The sequence below is a fragment of the Cuculus canorus genome, chromosome 2 (assembly GCF_017976375.1).
Source record: "Cuculus canorus isolate bCucCan1 chromosome 2, bCucCan1.pri, whole genome shotgun sequence".
NCBI classification, from domain to species: domain Eukaryota; kingdom Metazoa; phylum Chordata; class Aves; order Cuculiformes; family Cuculidae; genus Cuculus; species Cuculus canorus.
In genome coordinates this window covers 39072464-39096266 of record NC_071402.1, presented here as the reverse complement: position 1 = coordinate 39096266, position 23803 = coordinate 39072464, and the positions used below count along the sequence as shown (strand labels likewise).

The window sequence follows — 23803 nt, the reverse complement described above, 5'->3', positions numbered from 1 at the left end:
ATTCCCCTTTATAAAGAAGTATCCAGCTCTGTAATAAAATCACTAGAAAAGAATTTGTAAATTAAAACTGCTCACAACTTTATTTGGAATTCTTCTGTATAATGCAGTAACTATTACTAGCATGTATCCAGTACAAGATAAACATGACTGCTTAAAAAAAAGTGGAAGCAATTTAAATAATGCTAATGATATCCCTTTGTCCCTTTACTCCTCTCCAGAAAGTAATTTGTTTGTAAACTTTCCATACAGCTACAGCTTCATTTTTCAGGGAAAAAAAGCCAAAACAGTTAAGAATAACTTACCCACTAGATCGTCATGTGAATAATCCTCAGCTTGAACAGGTATTTCTGTAAGTCAAAATTATACAAAGAGTTCAAATAGGATAGCTCTCTAAATTTACAAAAAGCTGCATTTTATTCCCCTTTATACTCAAAACGTTGACCTATCAAGGCTGCTCTGTAATATTACTTCTATAGAAGCGAAATGCAAATTTTCCTTAGCTGATTTTTTTCCAGTAGAAAGATTAATACTTTAGTAGGCCAATGAGTAAATTGCAGGATTGTATAGTTTCAAAAATGATACTTCAAAATCTGAAGCATAAATCTCACATGCTACTACAATATGGGCTTAGAAAACATTCATATACTTATGTTCCCAGCTGTAACTGTGAAGTATTTTACTTCAAAATTCAGTTATTTTTAATTCTGTCATTTATGCTTAAACTAGATATGTCACATGTCACCAAGTGCTATTATTGCTAAAAGACTGAAGGTTTCACATAGCTCCTTATTCACGCATGGAAGGAGTCAGGCTCACCAGAAAAAGAATTCATAATGGCTGGGGTGGTGTCTGTAGACAATAAGAAGAATAGAGGAGAGGGAAATTTATTCCCTGAATTTGGAAGCCCGTAAATAAAGTGCTCAAAGCTGGGGAGACATTCCACATAATTTTACTTCTTATATACAATCCTTTTTTCAGAATACATACTACTGACCAGCTGGTGGGAAACAGAGCACAGCAAAATCTGTAGCTTTACATCATGTAATATGGCCATTTTTACTGCCATAAGTTTTTCTGAACTGGGAGCACTCTCAGCTTCTAAAACTGAAGAGAGCTCTCTGCAAGCCATTAAAATACTGTCCCTACAAAGCCCAAAATGCTAAATTTCAACAACACAATTCTGTTTATCCTTAAATGAAAATAAAAATGTTGCAGAAAAAGTAATAAATGCATTTTTATTGCAGCACAGAATTCTATTCATTGATATTTATCACTGTTAATTTATTTTTTAAGTACCTAATTCATGCAAAAGATCATATACAAACCTGATTCCTCTGGTTCAGTGGCCACAACATCTTCTGTATACTTACTCTCTAGTGTTAAAAGAAAATATGTGTTGAAAGTTACACACGATACATTCATAATTTTGCTTCTATTCCCAACCAGCCACCCAACAAAATTATCAAACAAAAAGGAAGACTTAAACTGCAGAACAGTCAGCTAGGTTAACTTCAGAGTAGAAAAAAGGTATTGAATGTATTTTGTGGCCAAAAGTTTAGTTCCTCTTTGTTACTGTCTTCCATTGCTATTATGCATTCCTAAAAAATGATTTAGGTTACAGTTATTATTCGTGTGAAACAATAATGTTTGTTTCTCCATTTAATTATATTAGAGCACATTTTTCTAACTGAAAACAAATAAATAGAGCATCAAATCCTACACACTGTGCTCAGACTAAACTGCTTAGATCACTTTGCTCTAACAGGCTGGATTAATGTCATGTTTGGAAAAAATCTTGCTTAACGATATTGTTTAACTTGTTAGAGCAAATCTTCAAATTACATTTGATCCCCTATTCATTTAAAATCCCACAATACCAGCACAAACCCCCCAAATTTTACAACTTGATCTTTTGAGTAGTACTGTGAGAAATTAACACACTCCATTCCTAAAACTGAAGCTCTAAATACTTTGTAAAAACATCATGAATTTCAACAAGGCCAAGTGCACGGTCCTGCACCTGTGTCAGGGCAATTCCCAATATCAATACAGACTGGGAGATTAAGGGATTGAGAACAGCCGTATCGAGAAGGACTTGGGGATCCTAGTGGATGAAAAACTGGACATGAGCCAGCAACGTGCACTTGCAGCCCAGAAGGCGAACTGTATCCTGGGCTGCATCAAAAGAAGCGTGGCCAGCAGGTTGAGAGAGGCAGTTCTCTTTACTCTGCTCTCATGACACCCCATCTAGACTTGTGTCCGGTTCTGGAATTGCCAACATAAGAAGGATATGGACATGTTAGAGCATGCCCAGAAGAGGGCCACAAAATACAGTCAGAAGGATGGAACACCTCTCCTATGAAGGAATGCTGAGACAGTTGGGGATGTTCAGCCTGGAGAACGGAAGGCTCCGGGGAGACCTTACTGCAGTCTTTCAGTATATAAAGAGGGCTTATAAAAAAAAATGGAGAAAGACTTTCTTTACTAAGACCTGTAGTGACAGGACAATGGGTAATGATTTTAAAGTGAAAGAGGTTAGATCTAGATTAGATGATGAGGGTGGTGAGACACTGGAAGATTGCCCAAGGTCGGGTTCGATGGGCCTTTGAACAAGCTGGTCTAGCGAAAGCTGTCCCTGCCTATGGAAAGGGTGTTGGACCAGATGATCTTCAGAAGTGCCCTCCAAACCAAACCATTCTATGATTCTATACAGCACATATCTCTGCTTGTGTTTTGTTTGTTTATTTAATTATATTAACAAATATAAATGGAAGAAAAAATGTTTTCTTTCAAGGACTATAAAAACCTCATACCTGACAGGTCTTTATCAATATCAAAATGTTCAATAATTTCATCTATAAAAGAAAATGAAAAAAGAAGAAAGGACATAATGAGGTTTTTTTTTTTTTTTAAACACCAGATTTCAAAACGTATATTTCATCAAAACACTTTAAGATCACAATTGCAAAACATATACCTGGCTCCATGGCTTCATTCACCTCCTCTGGAAGGTCTTCAACACCTAAGAAAACATTCAAATCAGAGCAATAATGAAGTCAAATCCTCAACTGATGAAGCTTACATAAAACACAAAAGAACACAGCTAGCACACAGGTATGTTTAACCGTGAACAGTAAGTTGCTATAAACAAACAGGAGCCTTGATGAATTTTAGGGAAAAAAGAAATTACTTCTTAAATTTTCCTTCCTGTCTTACTAAAGAACTGCTGTATTCCTTAGGTAAATATTTCAAAATTATATCTTTTGAACAAATGCTATTTGGATTAAGACATATTAACTTTAAAAACTTAAATTTTAATTTTTTTTAAAAAATTTTAAAAACACTCCTAATCTTTCTAAGCTTAATCACTCTTCCTCTTCTGCAAGACCAACTCCATCTGTCAGATATATTAAAAGAAAACAAACAAAAGAACACCCTATAAACATTTACTTTATAAGTATTTTTACTTGGATAAACACGAAATCCCTTGGTGCATTCTGCTTTCCCTTCTGAAGGACAACAAGCAAGTTCAACTTAAACTATGGTTATCATAGAAAAAATAATTATTTTTATATTCTTTGAATATGGCACCTTTTAACTCATTTGACTGTCCTCTGTGGTTATGCCCACAAAGGTGACAAATCAAATACATAACATTTATTTACACTAGAGAATTTCTTTACTTCTTCCTAAACGAAATAATCGTGTCTTTTTCAACCAGCTATCTGAGACTACTCTCAAAAGACCTGGTAGTTCAAGACTACGAAGTGTAACAACCCCAGAGAAAGAATTGTAGGCAAATAATTTCTTAATTGTTTCTGTTAATTAGACAAATGCATTAGCAAAAAGTATGCATCAAAGCAGAGCTAGTATTGACAGCCTGTAAGTTCTGAATGATCTTAAAGCACTGGTTATAAGGTTAAGGGCAAGGCCTGCAGCAGACAGCAGAATGAGTGTCTATACCGAACATCTACAGAAAGGCCCCCATGCCTCACTTTGTTCATGGTTAAAAACTAGATAAGTATGTGGATTGTAATGTAGATTTGATATAATTGGCAATATATCATTATTGAAGATCACAGACTATTATTAAGTTAAGGATTTTTCTGATTTTTAATATAATTTATATTCCAGTAACATTTATTTTAGAGGTATTTCTACTTTAATTACATATGAAACAAAGGTTTTCTCATATGCACCATATATATAAATAAATACATAGGAAGATGTGCATGGGAATGTACACGAACCCCACCCACACACATATACACAAACACACACATCATATGTATGTATGTATATACCTGTATCTTGAGTCTCAGTCTGCTTTTCATGTTTTGGTTCTGAAAAGAAAGAAAATAAAGTTCCTGGGCGGTTGATACGCATGGAGTATCCTAAAAATTTGGTTGTTAAGCATCCAGATCATCTCTACTGACAAAAGCAAAGCTTTCAAAGACTTTCTCTAGTTTGGGGTCTGAAAAGATACATGAATTCTTACTGGAGCTTGTAGTAGGAGTTCTATATATAAAACAAACACCAAATGTGAACATAATGCTAAAATTTGAAGCATTTCTATCTACACAGATGAAATACGGAAGATATTGGCAAGAAATCTATCATTCTATACAACTGCTATAATTCACCTACACTCCTAATCTTTGAGTAAGAAGTCACTCTTATTTTTGTAACTCTGAAGAAGAAATACCTTAAGAATATTCCTTATTTTAATAGAGATGTCTGAAAACAGACAAAATGCTATCCATTGTCTGTATTTTCAATATACATCTATTGCGATTTTCAGAATTAAAGTAGTTCAATGTTGATCCAGTGCTCTGAATAATTTCATTATCCTAACAGGTACTAACACACCTGAAAAAGGTTATTTTCATAAGATTTGTTTTAAAATGAAAACTTTCTACTATCAAGTGTTTTATCTTAAAAGGCACTAACAGTGCTCCCCACCTATCCCTTTTAAAAATAAAAAGTTCTTACAGCATATTCTTAAAAAACGCATTCAGAACTCTTAATTTCGAATGAAAATCTCAAACTTGCCTTCTTTCTCTAGTTGCATTGCTATGAACTTCATAACACTCTTCATAGAACTACTGGAAGTTGTGTACAATAACAGAGTTCCTGTAGTCTGAGTTACATGATCAATCCATTTAGACACTTTACCATGAGCACATACACTCATTTCAAATAAAGAATTTTTAGTATTAGCAATAACCACTGACGGTACGAAGAAACTTCCTTTCAATACAGTATACACTCAAAGTGGGTACAGCCTCCCATGGCCCATCAGTTTCTCCCAACATCATGCAACACAGGAGCGATCACATGCACTGAAACCCTGTTAGAGTTAGTAGCTGATCAGAATTAAGAATGATGTCACACAAAGCGAAAGTCAAAAGAAATTGAACCGCGCTGGCCAACACGGCACTGCCCTCTCAGCTTTCTGAGAACTCCAGGAAGCATCAATATTGAAGAAAATAAGGGGTTTGCCAGAAGAAAGAAAAAACATCTGATAGCAATGAAGATACATATACTCTAGGAAAGAGAATCTTATACTTCTGCTGATTTCACAGACATTTGCATCTTGAAACTTTAAAGTGAATAATTGTGTGGATGTGAACTGCAGTTTTGGAGCTAAAGTCACAAACATTCTCTTTCTCAAATGCAAAGCTTTTCGTATCACCATGATGGCCTATCCCTTCTTTGCCTTTAGAAAATCGGTACTAAAAACTCTCTTTAGAAAAAGAGCAAATGTGTTTCTTGTTTGATCCAATCAAAATCATGACAAAGGGTACAAGAAAGACGGGCTAGGAGACACCAGGGATGAAACCACTACAGGGATGAAAGCTACTACAACTGCTAAAATGGTGCCTAGCACAGCACATATTCATGAACAACTAAAATCCCTGTGCCCTTAAAGTGGAGAGACTGAACTCAGAAGAAAAAGCACTGTCACATAAAAACAGCCTGGCATCTTTCAGCACATCTTCAGAGACATCCATGGTTGGCTGGTTAGCTCAAACCTTAAAAGACTGACACCGTAAGACAAGCCTACAGGACTGAATCAGATTACACTGTCCTCCCCCGTGGCGTCTCTCACCTTTTCTAGGGATCCTCATAGCAATTTCTGATTATTTTCTCTGGTTATTTCTGAGACACTGATGAGTGCCTAGAAATATGGGTGCCTTTACAGAGGTCTGACCTTGGAACAGCAAAATTCCAAATAACTTTGTAACCTCATCTAACTTTCAAGATGGGGCAGTGGGATTAAAAAAAGGAATTAAAAAAGAATCCACCAAATGTCACTAATGCCACCAACACTCAATGCCTCACCAAACTGGTCTTTCTGCTCTGCTCCAGGCTGGAGCTCTCAAATGAAATTCTTCTAATAAGTACAGAGGAAGCATTGTGCTCTCTCTCATAACCAGAGCATCTTTAAAGGAGAACTTGGAAGCAAGGCAAAATCTTGCCATGAAAACGTGAACTTATACCGTGAGAAAAGCACTTTGTAATGGATTATGTTGATCTGCAGGCATAATTCACTCTGTAAAAAAGCACAGCAATTTAACAGCCAAGAGTACTTTTTTTTTTTTTTTTTTTTTTTTTTAAATCACCTTCACGCCCTGGAATTTCCTTTTGAGAAAAAGACTGGAACTTCCTATTCTCTTTATCAGTCCAATCAATTTGAACAGTAAAGAAATGTGTAAAAAAACCTAAATCTCATTTATCTGATACTATTTAAAACTCTTATTGCAGCACACAGTAGTAATTGCATATGACACCACTGCTTGCAAAAGCACAAAAACTCCTGACAGAGTAAAGTGACTCACAGTTATTGTGCCGGTGCCACAGGAGACTGCAGAACATGAAATGGTTTTGTAACTGACTGCATGGAAAACTGAGGCAAATTACTTTGTGAACCTCTAAGTAATTTCACTTTTACATTAAAGAAAGACTTTGACATTGTCATTTCAAATATAGCAGTTGCCATACCATGTTCTTCTTTATAATCCCCCTGCACTGTATCCTCTGTCAAAAGAAAACAAAAAAATCAATATGAAATTTCATGGAATTTTAAAGACAATAATTACACACAAACAATAGAGTGTCAAGTTTATTCAGGACAAAAAAAAGCCCCAAACATTCAAAACTATAGTATTTTATAATGAATTTAAGTTAATAAGAAAGAGTGCAACAAAAGGTGGAAATTTCTAAAACATCCTCTGAAAAGGACCTAGCATCACAACATAGACTTCAAAAAGACAAAGCAGGCTTTTCTTACACAGCTCATTAAATCACCTACAAATTACCAGAATGGAAATAGTATTTTGATGTACAACAAACTTCTACAGTGGAATTCTGGAATCCTCTTCTTATGGCTTGTTTTACAAAAATTTTTTTTGAAGATACTACTTTTCCCCTGACACATCATATTAACTTGAACGTCTCCGGCAAATTCAGATTACTTTTTATCCAGATAAATATTTCTGTGTAATTTAACACACAAACATTCTTTCTTATAGAACTTTAACCCTCAAAGTATTATTCTGCCCATTTGACTGACATTATAGAAAAGCAGTATTCATGTAGGTCTCTGTACTTTTTCAGAACGTAAATGAAAACATAGATGTAATAACTTACAGAGAAATTGATATTGTCTATAAGCCTCAATGTTTTGAGAGGTTTTTATTTTTTTTTCAAAGTTTTGGTCCAAAATTCAATTAAACTTCAATAAAAAGAAATTACTTTGGATTGTACCTGTGTAATGTTCAACAGCATCTTCTAATGTTAGCTCAGAGTCACCTTAAATAAAAATATTAAGTATTTTATATTCTAATCAAATTTTCATGGAACAGCTGAAGAGCACAAGAGAAGTCAGAAAGGTTACATTTATCTCAAGAATAACAGAACTAACATACCAAGTTAATATTACAATGTTTTATTTGAAAACAGAAGCTGGATTGTAAAACATATCCAAGGAGCTATCACACAGTATAATAAATTCATGCACACTTGTATTTAGGCTTAAAATTAGGACTAGAAGTAGGTCTTTCACCATCCATTGATTAGACTGAAAGACCCATAACAGAGCAAGATATATATGTAAGTAATTGTGGATTAGATTTGTGGAATGTTGTGTTTACAACTGTAATGGTAACCCTTGCAGGTGCAAAAATTAGGCTTATCTGAAACTACTCAAAAATTGTTTGTAAATAAAACTGAATAAACAATCAATATCACACATTACTTTCAAGCATATTTTATAAAGTGTAAGTGATTATACTACAATCTGAAATCATGAAAATTTACAAACCTGGAGCTTCTGGATCACTTACTGTCTTTTCCACACCCATATCATATTCATATGAAACTATAAATTAAATAGGAAAAAAAGAAATATTTGTGAAATTAAAAATATATATTTTTTCATACTCAAGTATTTTAACTTGCATCCACTTGTGTCTGTAAATAGATAAATGTAGTTCCCTAGCTGAAAACACTCAGATTAAAACTTCGAAGGCACATGCAATTTGACACATTGCAATCTAACAGAGGAATGTTGGGCCACCCTCTCTTCTAGTTGTACCCTCAGTACGACAATTGATCCATGTGAGCCACTGGTCTCCACGAGTACTATTTAATAGTTCTTCTAAGGTAATAAAAAATGTAATCATCCACTATCCTAAAAGTTCTAAAGTAATATCCCTAAGAATGTGCAGGAGGACCACTCCTGATAACCTACAGAATACAAGATAAGTATCAGAAATCAGATTTTGAAAAATATGTAATTTCGGCAGCACAGATCCAGAATAATTTACTTTTTTCATTGCATAGTCAAGTATGTGGATTATTTTCCCCTGTGACTACGATTGTCTGCAATGTTATTAATATAGTCAGTATGATACATCTGACAACACATGATACTGAAAGTAAAGTAACTGTCCTTTTACTTCAGAAGCATCACAGCTTCGATTCTGAATCAGCAATGGGAAAGCAGCAAACTCCCAGAAAGACAGGAATAAGCAGCTTTATCTTGTTTTAGATTATTTAGATTGATTTCTGCTTCAACTAGGCTTACTGTCTTTGGTTCAATGTTAATTCTGGCCTTTGCTGTCTTGTTGGATGACAAAAATGACAGAAAAACAACGTCTAATGCAAACAGAAGAGGCTGCCTGTACTATGAAAAAGTATTATTAGTATCCACAAGAAAATATTTATCAGATAGCAGGGAAATGTAGTATCTACTTATCTTCATAATGAGAAAGATTAGCTAAGTCCATTGTATGTGGTATCAAGCACAATACAAAGATGACTATAAGCTAATTGGATTAATCCAGGCAAATTTTCTGAAAGTTTTAAAGATGAATTAGGCTGTGCTGACAGACAGTGCAAGGACAGTTCAGAATGAAGTCCTTGGTGCTGACTCCCTCTCTGACAGTACAATCTGCTATAAAAAAAAACCCCACGAGCAGCCCTGAAGGAAAGGTTGTAAACTGGAAGCTTCTGAAACATGACAGGTTCCAGATCCCAATCATATGCCAAAGTAGAAATAGTAAAAATGAGGCTTTTGCACAAATCATAGCAAAGTTTCCACACTCATTATCTCTTCCATTTAAAAGACCATTTGCAATAGCAAATACGATGCAGTCATCTCAGTCACCCAAGACAATCAAGAACAGATGTTTGGAGCAAAACACTTTCAAAATTATGTATTAATAAACTAGTCTTATAGAGGAGATCCTATAGCGACCTTCCAGTACCTGAAGAGGGCCTACAGGAAAGCTGGAGAGGGACTATTCGTAAAGGTTGTGGGGATAGGACCAGGGGGAAATGGGTATAAATTGGAGAGGGGCAGATTTAGACTGGACATTAGGAAGAATTTCTTCACTATGAGAGTGGTGAGGCACTGGCACAGGTTGCCCAGGGAGGTTGTGGCTGCCCCATCCCTGGAGGTATTTAAGGCCAGGTTGGATGGGGCCTTGAGCAGCCTGATCTAGTGGGACGTCCTTGCCCATGGCAGGGGGGTGGAACTAGATGATCTTTAAGGTCCCTTCCAACCCTAACTATTCTATGATTCTAGTCTAACTTCTCCTAGTTTGCTTTCTCGTATAATTTGCTACATTTAGGCAATGTTTGCTACATTGTTGTAGAAAACAAATATTACTGAGTTTGGAAAAATAAAATTATACCTGGAGTTTCATATGGTTCAGGCTCCATTGCTCCAAGATCATCTGCCAAAAGATCAGCTTCTGAGAAACAAACAAGTAATTACAAATTTTTAAGTTTTAAATCAATATATGATGCCACAAAACCTTAACAGAATATTATGTAGTAGTCAAATTTCTAAGCAGATGTTCTAAGCAAATTTTTTCCAGTGAGAGCAAGGTATGTATATAGATTGAAAGATTAAAAAGCATGATGTTATCCTTACGTGTAATAGTAAGAATGGGCATATACACTTCGACATTTGCTCAAAAAAGATGACTCTCCACAGAAACTTCTGGGTAAATGTAAAGGAAGTATAACGTTCACTTTGCCCTCTTAATTGTAATTTCAAAGATTTACAGTAACTGGAATTCAAGTATCTAATGTATTTCCCTACTTTAACTTGTACTGTGGATGAATAGATGAGACACAGAAACAAGGAGGTAAAATAGATCCAGACTGAAAACAATTACTTCAGTTGTAAAAAAAATTCCAGTGTACTTCCAGCATTCAAAACTTTTAGGTGATATCCATTATATGAGTGTTCCAAAAAAAAAGAGGTATTAACATATATGTAAAATTTGCAGTACTGCAGATGAAAAGTATTCAGAAACACTTTTCCCTAAGCTGGATTTAGATCATGATTATTGCTTTAATATTTTGATTACAAATAACCTGTATTATCCTGTCAATACTCCAAGGCAGCAGGATATGAGCACCTTCTTTATACAACATCAAATACTCAACAGGACTTGCAATACAGTTTATGTATAATATTCTCTTAGAGAGCCACACTAGAAGGACATTAGAGTGAGAAGAGCTCTGTCTACAAAAGGCTGTGCTAAGAAACTCTTGAAATTTAGTTTAACATACTAGGATGTCTAGAAGCAGACTACACAGATACTGTAGGAGTCCCTTTTTTTGCGGGGGAAATATGCATAGCTGGAGCAGAGATTAATTTGTTTGGTCAAAAGTCAGTATAGCAGTAAGTAAACAATAATATACAGCTACCTGGATTCCAAAACATAAGGCATTAAAATATCCTATTTTGATTTTAAAAATATTTTTTTGCTAAATGATACTTGCGGTGGTTGATATTTGCTAAGTCACTACTGCGAGCAGAAATTAAGAGACGAGTTTTCAATGAAACATTTTCATTTGTCTGTTCCCATTTCTGGCAAAATTTAATTTACATATATTTAGTCATCCAGATACCTTTCTGAACTGAGTCTGCTGTCTCATATGCTTCTGGTATTTCATTCTCTAATTCTCTGAGAAAATCATCTGTCGTAGGAGCTTCAAAATTTTCTCCATATATTTCTTCCTTCACTTGCCACTGGTCATTTATACTTTCAGGAACATCTTCATGTCTCTCTCCTAATCAGTAATACAGATTGTTAGAGAATACATACTCTTTGGCAAATTCTATTATTAGTAGATATTAGGTTTTCAGCACATTAAGGTTTTTTTTTCAGCTAGTCCCCAAAGGGGACAGGGAGTGGGACAGATGACTTGTCTGCTCCTTACTGCAATATAATCTCAGTATCTGCACTGACTTGCCAGTGCCACATTCACTCATGGAAAAAAAAACAGTAAAAAGGTATCTCTGTTTACCCATTCCTGCACTGTACACAGTATTTTGAGCAAGCTTTTGTCAACTGATTTGAGCTACTGCTGCCAAACATCTCAGATTAAGAGGCCACTGTTCTAGGATTTGGTAACTGAACTTTCTGAATTTTCTTGAAAAATGACAAATTGGCTGACTAAAATGTTTTGTGGAGGCAAAAGTACTTTAAGTGCAAAACTTAATGTCTAACAAAACCAGACTCCGAGATTCGTCTGACCTATGGCAGTATTCATAAATTCTTCAGTGATTTCTAAGTGTTAATGCATTACCAGACTGGGAATGGAGAGCTTCATGAAGAACAGACTGAATTTCTTCTTCAGCTTCTATGTCAACGTTCTTGTGTTCTAAAGGGATTATAAATTGCAGTGAAGGTTAAGTGCAAAAAGCAGTCTAAACATCAGCGCAAGGCTTACAGATTTTTGTAGCCTCCATAAAGTTCTTAGCCCATTCCAGAATGTTCTCCAGAGACTGACTTGGTGAACCCCTGCAACTCAACACAATTATAAAAACAATTTGGTTTTTATTAGTCTCCAGTATAGAAAATATCGCATCAGTCACATCAGATTCATTCTGAAGATTAATTGGAAGAATTCATCTACATTGGATTTTTGGCATGTACCTTTTTCTCAGGGGCAGTAACATTAGTAACTTAAGACAACCATTCAAACCAAGAATTCTCTTTTAATTACTTCAAATAAGTAATTACTTTACAAACACTTTTATCCATTGCTTTCTTACAATTTTGGCAGAAGCACTACCATGTGCTAGTGCAGAAGTGGGGTTTTATTTGCTTTATAAACAGGGAAAACAGATACTAACATTACAATATCAAGGTCTTCTCCAGGCAATTCATAGCAGAATAAATCATAAACTGATTTTAGGGACAAGTGGTTGTCATCTAACACCAGGCCAGGACATAATAAGAATTTGCATGAAGTGTGGCCTCCATATAAACGTACCTGAGATTAACGCCAAGAAACTCAACAGCACAAAACCAAATCACAGCTGCCTCTCTTTAAAAAAAAGATCCCAAATGATATTTAACTTGATATATTTTAGAAATTATTACTTAAGGAAATTAATGCAAGTCTTTTGAAACAAATCTATATTCCATTTTAATGATCATATGCTCCACGTTTGGGGGTTACTGTGTTAGGTTCATATACATATGAAGTAGGATAAGCCTCTTAAAGGAACAAGAAAAACTACATACACACTAAGTAACACTAAAATGTAAATTACATATGTTAGCTCTGACATAAAAATACTTTTTTTTTAATTTCTCTTGCACCTAATCAATTTTAATAATAATATTAAAATGTGTAAATGATTTTTTTTCAACAGTAGATGCTGGCCTTATTGTATTTATGATATACTATTGTTTTAGCAGAAAAGCAATTTTAAGATTAATCTTATTATGCTGGTTGTTGAGGTTTCTTCTTTTTTTATTTGGGTTTTTTCAAGGTGGAGAAACTGGTACTACTCTGACTTGGGATACTGTTGCATACTTAACAAAACCACACTGTACATCAGCAGAAAGTTATTCTGATGCAATATGGTTCCAATGGTAACCATAAAAGCTGACAAGACTGCCTTCTATAAATTTAAATAAACTTTTCATGATCAGTGATTTATATCAAGTTATCAACAGTGATTCCGATTAAATAAATTATACTATATCAGCAACACATAAAAGTCATGAAAGATTTATTTTTCTACCTAAAGAAATAATGCAATGAGTTTGGATGGTGAGAAAACAGAATTATGATTCAAATGAAGCATCACGTACTCTGTTTCACCTATGGTTTACAAATGTCTTACCTGATTCGACATATGACTTCTCAGCAGGTTGGATGGTCTCCTCAGATTCTGGTGATGATGGCTGTGCTGGGACAGATCTTTCTTTAAGGCCTGCATTTTTCAGTTATAAGGTTAACTTTATGCTCTTTTTTATTTGATTCAATTATAAACTACGTAATTTGTTTTAATTAAATTAACTGACCTTAAGCACTCCAAAATGTATTGAAATGATTAATCACAGTTACAGGGCTGTCCTGACATACAGTGACATATTAAAAAAACTGAAGTGTATTCGGAGAGTAAACGAATATAGTCTCAAGACAAATATACAACAAGAAGGAAAAAGGGACAGGAATTTAAACACTTGCCTTTATTTCAAAGCAACTGAACAAATGACTATGTTATTCTTAACATCTATTAAGAATTCAGAAGAAAAATAGGCAGCACATTTTTCTCACGTATTGTTGGGCAAAAAATGTTTCATATGATCAATTTTACAGGTTTTATGAAGTACTAATTTGAGCCTGATAGTGTGCTGCTCAGAATGAGAAGAGGCATTTCGAATTCACGTGTTAAATCTTAGAGGATAAGAAAAGAACTGTAGTTTCTTCAAAACAATAATCTCCATCTCCAGTTCCTTTTGACAACTAAAGTACTACAGAAAAAGCACAAATGAGAATTTCACAGAATCACTAGGTTGGAAAAACCTCTTGGATCATCGAGTCCAATCGTTCCTATCAACCACTAAACCATACTCCCGAGCATCTCATCCACCCATCTTTTAAATACGTCCAAGGACGGTGACTCCACCACCTCCCTGGGCAGCCTGTTCCAGTGCCCAATGACCCTTTCTGTGAAAAATTTTTTTCTGATATCCAGCCTGAACCTCCCCTGGCAGAGCTTCAGGCCATTCCCTTTTGTCCTGTCCCTTGTCACTTTGGAGAAGAGGCCAGCTCCCTCCTTTCCACAACCTCCTTTGAAGTAGTTGTAGAGAGCAATAAGGTCTCTCCCCTCAGCCCTGTTCGCCACGAAGATGCTTACTATTTGTAGCACAGAGTCCTTCATAGATCAAAACACAATGAAAAGAAACCACCTAATAACAGCAATGATCGACACCATGGTAAGAGAGAAAGATAATTCATAACCTTGAAAGATTATGCCGCATCCTCAAGAAAAAACGTATTTGTATTAGCCTCACCCTCCTCTCAACTGTCCTTTAGCAAGGATTCAAGCAAGACTTAAACAAGTGAGGTTCATACTCGGTATAAGATGAACTCACACATACACAACCCTTGCCATGAGGATAATCAAATCAGTCAAAAAAGTTGCACAGAGAAGTTGTGCAATCCTGTCCTTGGAGGTTTTTGAAGACCATACTAGAGAACAGCCAGTGTAACCTGGTCATCTGTGAGATGACCCAGCTTTGAGCAGGATGCTGGAATAAGGATCTGCTGAAATTCCTTCCAAAACAGGATTCTATAACCCTATGTCATTTTTCCTAGGTTCACATTTGAGTTTCAAAGTCAATTCTGATAAAACCGCATCCTTAGATAAACACACACACATGCACTTCCCAAAGGAGTTTCTCAAGAGCTATATGCATAGAAATCAATAGAAAAATAATCTTTAAGAAAGCAGAGGCTATTATGTAATGAACACTCCTGTATTGCTAACAATCTCATATAAGTAACTTTAAGTATTATATTTCAAGTCAATAAAGTTTTTAAATAAATAATTACTAGGCTTCTACTGGAGTCAAATATCTTAATACTAACAGGATTAGTAAGGCTCTAAATAAACTTGCATCAAATAAGGAGATTTTATTAGTCTATGCATCATGAGAAAAACATGTATTCATTCCATTGCCCTATATAAGTAATGGCAACAGGAAAAACAGAATTAATCCTATTTGCTCATTTTTATATTATCTAAGTTACATGATGTTAAGTAGTTAGGCTATATCTAAAAGTACTATAACTAAGAGTTCATTACTAAGGAATCAAGAGCAGAAACTAGAGGAAAAAAGCCAAACGCACACTCAATTTTTGCTTATTTTCTACTGTTTCATAAAAAACCCACTGAAATATTAAAAATATTATGAAAAGTTACATAAATTGCTGCAGTAATAATGGCTACAAGAGTAAGAAGTTATATCTTTACATATGGAGATAAAACCAGTTACTGTCTTAGCCAGTCTCACACTTCCGAATTTGGAAGTGTAGAAACAGCCAGCTTGCTTTCACAAATTGAGTTTGCTTCCCTTACATATAGATCTATTTAAATAAGTTTTCAAATCCTCCGATAACCCATGTCTCCAATTCCAAACAACTACTTGCTCTGCTTCACGAACAATAAATGGATTCAGAGTATTTAAAAAGATACCAACCAAAAGTGCCAACTAGCACTAATGAGTGTGTAAAATGAAAGAAGGGATTAGCAAGACTATTTCTTTGCTTTGCTTGCACATTCTTCAATTTTGCTTTCAAGCTTTTTATACACGTTTATCACAGATTCCTATTCAATCCTGTTGAGTATGTAATATGTTGTCATTTACTTTCTGTGAGACATTATTTTGATAAAAGGATGAAAGAAATAAAGTTGCACTAAGATTTACTTGTGTGGTGCATATTTTGAGCTTATGCGGTAACTTGCCATGTTACTTTGAATGGCGATAACATTCCAGAGAGATATACAACAGCACAACAGATCTCTGGGGGCAAAAATGTTATTTTATTGTTTGACTACCTGTATAGCTTAGAGCACTCCTTAAATAAAACTTTCTTTGTAAAACAAAAAAAAAAAAAACCACAAAACAAGCTTTTTTTCAAAAACAAATAAACTGAGGGTCATAGATACAAAATGCTAATCAGAAAGGCAACTCATTCCAAATTTCACTCCCAGTTACAACTTCTGTTATGTTAGGGTAGAAAATAAAGGGATGTGCACAGTACCAGTGTGCCATCATTCTTTAGAAGAGTGATTTGAATGCCTCTCTATCAAATATTTATCTTAACATCTATCAGAGCAAAGATGAATAAACATGTCTATCATCCCTGAAATCTAAAAAGGAATGCTCATTATGCAAGTGCATTTATTAGATCTTCATTCTGTCCAGTCTTTTTGCTAAGCACTATAATGTTCATAACACACATCTTTTTCCTCCTTCACACATATAATAAAATGTAGAAAATAGCTCTGTATACCACTCTGTTATTACAGCTACACTCTTAGGCTACTGCACTATTTTCTACAGCTTTCATTTGAACTTTTTCATGTTTCCTCTTAAAAAAAAAAAAATCAGCTTCTTTCTTATCCTATTACCACGCCTTACACCTCTAGTGATCAAAGCACCTTAGAGACGTGTATGTGCTGTATCAGAAGTCTGAGACAAGCATATTGACAACTGTTATATGCATAATTTAAGAAAACCACAAATAGAAACAACCTTCAAGACTTTAATCTTATACTAATACCCACATGCATATATACTTATGCTCAATTTCACTCCTTACTTTTGTTTTCTATAAAACAATACTGCAGTATTACAATAAGTCCTCAACTTAAACTATAAATCTTGTTCTGAGTCTTGTGTGATTTTATTGTGTAACTAATTTTTAAACATCTTAAGTGATATAATTTGTTTAGTAAATTTGAAAAATATTCCTTTTCCATATAAAAGTGAAAGTAAGTATAGATTCAATAGCATACTGAAATACCTCTGCAGAAATGTTTAGTAACTTTGTTGTCCTGAGACAGCTAGATAAATAATTTCTTGGTTCTAAAAACGCAGAATCTATCAGAGCAAACTAAAATCGGAGCTTGCTTACAGAAGCATCAGGTACTTCAGAAGCGTGGGTTTAAGAAAACAGCAGCTGCAAAAATACATAAGTGGTTCTCTAAACAAGTTCAATCAGAATACAGACAGAGTAGCATATCACTTTCATCACTTCATAAAATGTCACTGGAATTAAAAAATATCCATCAGCAGTGGAATAGGTGGCCTAACTTTCAGAAGTATTCATTACCAGAATCTTTGGAAACTCAGGAAAAGCACAGGACATACTGAACTTAAAACTGACAGTGAATCAAGTTTTCAGACCTAATGATAGCTAAGAAAGAAAAAGAAAAAAGAAGAAAAGCAGAACATATTGTCACAGGACTAAAGAAAAGTGTTGCAACACTTTATCTCATAAAGGCAACACTAAAGTTGGTTTGAGTGTTTATGTATAAACTAGTTTTCTTCATCTACTTAAGGAAAAAAAAGTTTAGCAGGGAATAATTCACATTTATTTGCTAAATTCCTATGACAATACATTCCATTACTGCACCTCATGGTTCTTTCTGTGAAAGGGAAATATTCTGAGTTTCCACTATGTGAGTCCAGATAATCCTCCTAACATTGCTTTTAAGCTTGCATTTGATATGCAACATTACACTTTCCTCCCCACATCAAGCAAATAGTTTCCTTGTATTAAAATTGTAAGAAAAAAGAACCACCAACAGATTTAGAGTATGCTTGAAGTAACTGGCATCAATTTATCATTTCTGTCCAATACACATTTGTTAGTGAGGCATATTACCATATGTACACATTTCGGTTTCACAGCAGAGGTTTTTGCTTTGTGTTTACAATGCCAGCACTTGCTTAAGTTTTCAAAAAATTATTATACAGAGCTTTTGTTCACTTATTTTTGGAAAACATTATCTTCTTATTGCCATACAGACCATAAGTCGAATTTCTCATTCTTGAAGGTCTGTTCCTAATTAGCACAACCATAACTACTTCTTTTCTTTCTTGTCTTCCTTGGATGGGTTTTTAATTATCTTTTTTGTTTCTTTGTCTTTTCCCACCTGAATAGTACCATCCTTTTCACTGGCTGATTTTTTTGTGATGTCCTTGGATTTTACATTTTTGTCTAGGCCTTTTTCCTTCTCCTTTCCTTTGTCTTTCTTAGCCTTGTCAGAATCTTTCTTTGATTTATCCTTATCAACAGCTTTCTTGTCCTTTCGATCAGCAGCATCCTTTCCTTTCCTGGCTTTCTTCTTTTCTTCATCATCTTTGATTTCCTCCTTCTTGGATTCCTGCTTGTCTTTTAATTTCTTGAGTGGTTCTTTAATGGCTTCTTTTTTTTTTTTTTTTGTTTTCCATTTGAAAAAGAGGAAATGTTCAATAAGAGAACCATTTTAGATCAGAAAACATCTTATAAGCAACTATCTAAAAGCTTTGACTGAATTGTTACCTAATGTTTGTTAGACGACAATTTAAACTTGTATAATTAACTATTTAAGCTTTAAGTAATTTAAACGAATTAGTTCTGGCTTTTAGCAATATCTCACACCATGCAGACAGCTAATAACCTTAGCTTACTGCAACTGCATAAAGCATTAATCTAGTGAAAATCATGCCTCTATTATCTTACTGTTAGCTAATTTCTACAGAATGCTAAAACCAGTTTTATCTGTAAGCATGAAAACCTCGGTGTATTTTGAATATTTGACAATGGTATGAACATTGCAAGATCTAGAAATGTCAAGAGCACCACCGAAAGAAACTACAAATGACAAGTGTTATAAAACCACAAACGTATACTGCAACATTTTACTGACTCCAAAAAAAAATTAACTTGGTTTGACCATAATTCATTAAATCATAGTAACAATTATAAATTACTTCTTACATCTTTGCTTTTCCACCTGCAGTGTTATAAGCAACATTTTTTGTTTGTTTTTCTTTGAGTTTTATTTCTTGCGCTTATTTTCTCTATTTCAAGTCACTTTTGGCTGTGACATGGCATCTAGATAATGTATCAGAAGACCAGTCAGAACAGCATCCTTGATATTCAAATGTTCGATATTTACTTCCACTTTGGCCAGAGTTTTGAACAGCATTGCATCCGCAGTGTTCTCAGAATAAGGAATTTTACCTTAAAATCTGGAAATTTTTCCATTAAAATTCTGCATGTGGTATTTGTATTTAACTTTAAAATTAATACTCCAACATTATTAAAAAAAACAATAAAGTCTTTTGTATAAAATACAACTGCTCTCCTTTTCTCAGACTGTTGAGAGAAACTGCAGTCCGTAAGATAAAATGCTTGGCAAAACTTCTGCAACATTTGTCTCTGACTGCTGCGTAACATTTCTGAGAGTGAACAATTGAATCACAAAGCTCATTCCAAAAGGAATAACATCACCATTCCTTCCAACAGTTTTTTTGGTATAAAGCATTTGTAATATATTATACCATTTCTTCATTTTCAAATCAAACATTGAAAAAAAAAGTTCCAAAACACAAGAATAAATTGTTAAAAGACATTTATTACATTCTTTGAAATGCACAATTTGCAATCAGGTCATACCAAGCCCAACATGGAAAAAACACTACAAATTTCAGCTTGCATGCAAGATGCTAAGAAAAGTCACATTCACATGAGCAGAATTGCTTCCCTCAGCAAATGCACTCATTTCCTAATGTGACTTTGTATAAAAACAGCATGCATTTTTCACATACAGCTAGGAAAAAACACCGCATTTAATGTTTTCAATGCAACAAAGACCATGTTCTTTACATAACATGATGCTGTGTAGAGATAACTGAGCTTATCTAAAAAGTTAAGCACCTGAAGTACACATGGTAGTTTGCTGTTAGGCTAATATATAAAAATATACATATATATAAATATAAAATACATAAATGTATTTTATAGATATATAAAGGCTAACAGGCCTTTCTAGTCTCTCTGTTGCACTGAACACATTTAGACTATTATGTCCTGTTCAAACAGCAATTTTATTATTAATAAATATGTGGCATAAATTGATTGCAAGCTACCCTACTTTAATCTTTTGGAAAATTTATAAAGACCACCACTGCAATCAATCCTGCAAATAATATTAAAGAGGAAGTTATTGAACTTTGCCTAAATTTCTCCTCCCATAAGAAAAAAATAGATGAAACTACTTAAGTACAGACTTAAGCAGAAATTAAGGTACTCAAGTCCAATTACATTATAGCAACATGAATTCATGTCAGATAACTAGAGAAGGATTTCACACACAGCAAAATCTGCATATTCATCAGAAGGCTTTTATTAGACATGTAAAATATGAAGTTAACATAAACTACTTATAATCCAAACAAGACAACCATTTTAAAAAGATATCTGCAGAAACAAAATATAATCTCTAGTTAGGGAAGCGCTCACATTGATATTAAATTACAATCAGTAGCAAAAAAACCCTTACTAAGCAATAGGGAGGATAATAGTTTGCTATACCATTAGACAACACTTACCCAACATAGGTAGTATTAGTAAATATTATTATGACCTGCAGTCTGTATTTGCGCATGCATTTCAGACGTTATTATCTGCATAAAGTTCCACAAGAAAAAGAACATTAAAAAAATACCTTTGACTTTAGTTTTTTTCTTGGCTACCCCTCCTGGCTCCTCACCTGATTTGTTGCAAAATGGAAATAGGTTATGAACATATCCGTGATGTACAACAAACATGACATAAAACTTTCCAATCTGTCATGCCATGTAAAAAGTTATCTTGACATAGTACGCTGCAATGCTATGAAGAAATATGAAATGTTAACTCATTAAGAATAAAGCATCTCCAGGAGCAAGACCACCGCAAGTACTTAGATGGGAGACTGACTAATCATAATCCAAGAAAAGCACCATATTACCAGATGCAGGCTACTTGAGATACTTCTTGACTACTTAGAGCTAGCTCAGTTCTCTCCAGACAGCATGATGCCATGTAATTATGACCAATATCCCAGCTGATATCTTTGCTAGGTATTGTGCCAGTTCTCTCTCAAACCCACTTACTTATACTTCTATATAATTTTATAACTATTTAATAGACATATTGCTCATATTCCAAAAAGCAGTTGCATTTCATTGCAGTTAAAATACTTCCTGCTTCACTTAAGACTATTTAAGACTGTTAAGACTTTTATAAAAAAAAAAAAAAACAAACAAAACCTTAGTCCCCAAAGCCAGGTGTTGTCCTCTTTTCCCATTGTACCTAACAGAAAATGAGGTCATTCAACATCTTGATTGTGCTTATAGCTAGTTCCACAAGAGGCATGAAGACAAAAGCATTCCTCAAAATACAAATAATTACTAGCTTTATATTTCCAATAAAATAAAGAGATATTGGATTATCACCACCATTCTGCCATGTAATGAAACCTAAACCCCATAAACACAACTACCTTAACCACAAAAATCATGTGCATTGCTCCCCCAGAACCAGGAAGTTTAGAAAAGTTATGTATGAGTTTAAAAAATATATTTTACATAATCTTATTAAACTAGAAGAGAGATTCCCATGTCTCAACATTAGGCTTCTCAGACATATAAAACACTTACATTGGGCCTCGAACCTCAAGTTTAGGTTTCCAGAGAAAAATTAATAACTACCCAAACTGTATTAATGTAACTCAACACTTAAAACAAAGCAGAACAAACTAAATTAAAAAATAAAAAGGCATAAATTTGAAGAATGTAGTTATTAAAGTTATTGTAATCATCTTGCATCTAATTTCTACCTTATACAGTTTCAAAGTATCAAGCACTCACATTATGGTCAACATTTCTTTAAAATTTGTTAAGCACATGCGTTACACTCCTAAAAGCATGCCTTGACAGGGAAAACAGAAAATTTTACAAAGACCTGTATACACAAAAATTATCATAGATATTTGAAATTATTTTTAAATACAGAGATATATACAGCACTTCAAAAGATTACAAAATATCATGTTCACTGATAATTGGTATGCCGCAATTTGTTTCCATCTGCTTTTATACAATGAATAGCATTAGGACTCTCAGAAAATTATCAATGCATGATATGATTTCATAAATCATGTCTAGTTTAATATGTTAGGAATAGACTCATTTACAGGAAAATTATGTAGAAAAATGCATTTCAAAATGTTAGTATTATGTAATAAACTCAAGACAGAAATCCTGCTGCATCTTTATTTCCACCTAGACTAGGTCCTTGCAATGGCTGCAGCATAGGGAGTTCTCATTTGTGAACCCTAAACAGGCTGTTTTGCGTATGGGTGCAAAACACTTGGTTTTTCCAAGATAGGAGTGTCCTAGGGAATGTGATAAAATCTAAGTAAACTCATTGGCAAACATCAAGGGTCTTACAGCCCACACAAACCAAATGTACAGAATTTTATGAATCACGTAACTGAATTTGTAGACTCTTATTCTAAGTTCCAATTCAAGTGTCTTTACACCTTATTTGACTTAGTTGTTTAAAGTATCTTCTTTTTTGCACTCAGTCCTACATTGTAAGTTCTATATTTCTTCTCTGTATTGCACTGGACATTTATAACAGCATACATGGTTATAATGGAAGGTCAGAAATGGCTACTACTGGAGTCAGTGAATCAAAAAGCTGACCTCAAAGTTAACATAGCTGGATAGGTTTCCAAATTTTTCCAAAGAACTGCTTTAAACAGTCACACTAAAAATTACATATTCACACTAAAGTGCTTACTTTGACATACTGCTTAATGGTAGGTAACTTGGTATCTTAACTCATTCTTTGAAATTTAGAATATTACGAAGTACGCAAATTCTGCAACAAAAATTCTGATGTTTCCTCTATTTTTTTTAAAAAGTCTTCAAGAATAACCTCCATAGAAACAATCCCCAAGTAAGAGAATTTCAGTATCAAAAGGAAAACATATGAATACTATTTTTATTCATAAAGGTAAGCATGGCAAAACAAAAATAATAGGTAACAAAGCACTCAGTCTTTTTGAGCAGTTTCACAGATTTTTGACAGATAACATTCTCATATTTAACAATATATTGAAAAACCTGTTTAGTCCTGTATATACAAGTTTTATATTATTAATTTAATAATACTGAAAACTTTAATATCCTTGCTACATATAAGGCTTTGCCACACGAAAACATTCCTATACATCAATCTCACCATAACATCTACATGCACAGATCCTCTTACCCTGCTAACAACTCTAATTAAGATGGCTTATCCACTTACATGTGAAAAAGGAAAAGGCTACTTCACATTCACCATAGAAAGCACATGGTCAACGTTAGCACTAAGCAGGTGACAGACAGAACTTTCTACCCTTCTGCAATTTGTGCAAAGC

General features: G+C 34.2%; 1 protein-coding gene across 8 annotated transcripts in view; it reads right to left on the bottom strand.

Moving 5' to 3' along the window:
- Positions 1-23803, bottom strand: part of ASPH (aspartate beta-hydroxylase) — a 113708-nt gene that overhangs the window by 58304 nt on the left and 31601 nt on the right. For all 8 annotated transcript variants that reach the window (XM_054059515.1, XM_054059519.1, XM_054059516.1 and 5 more), the window contains 12 exons: positions 13667-13756; positions 12115-12189; positions 11434-11595; positions 10203-10262; positions 8327-8383; positions 7771-7815; positions 7006-7041; positions 4305-4343; positions 2978-3022; positions 2814-2855; positions 1326-1373; positions 303-347 (listed from right to left, as the gene is read on the bottom strand). In XM_054059515.1, coding sequence (XP_053915490.1) covers positions 303-347; positions 1326-1373; positions 2814-2855; positions 2978-3022; positions 4305-4343; positions 7006-7041; positions 7771-7815; positions 8327-8383; positions 10203-10262; positions 11434-11595; positions 12115-12189; positions 13667-13756 — 744 coding nt within the window. The remainder of the gene's footprint in view (positions 1-302; positions 348-1325; positions 1374-2813; positions 2856-2977; positions 3023-4304; positions 4344-7005; positions 7042-7770; positions 7816-8326; positions 8384-10202; positions 10263-11433; positions 11596-12114; positions 12190-13666; positions 13757-23803) is intronic.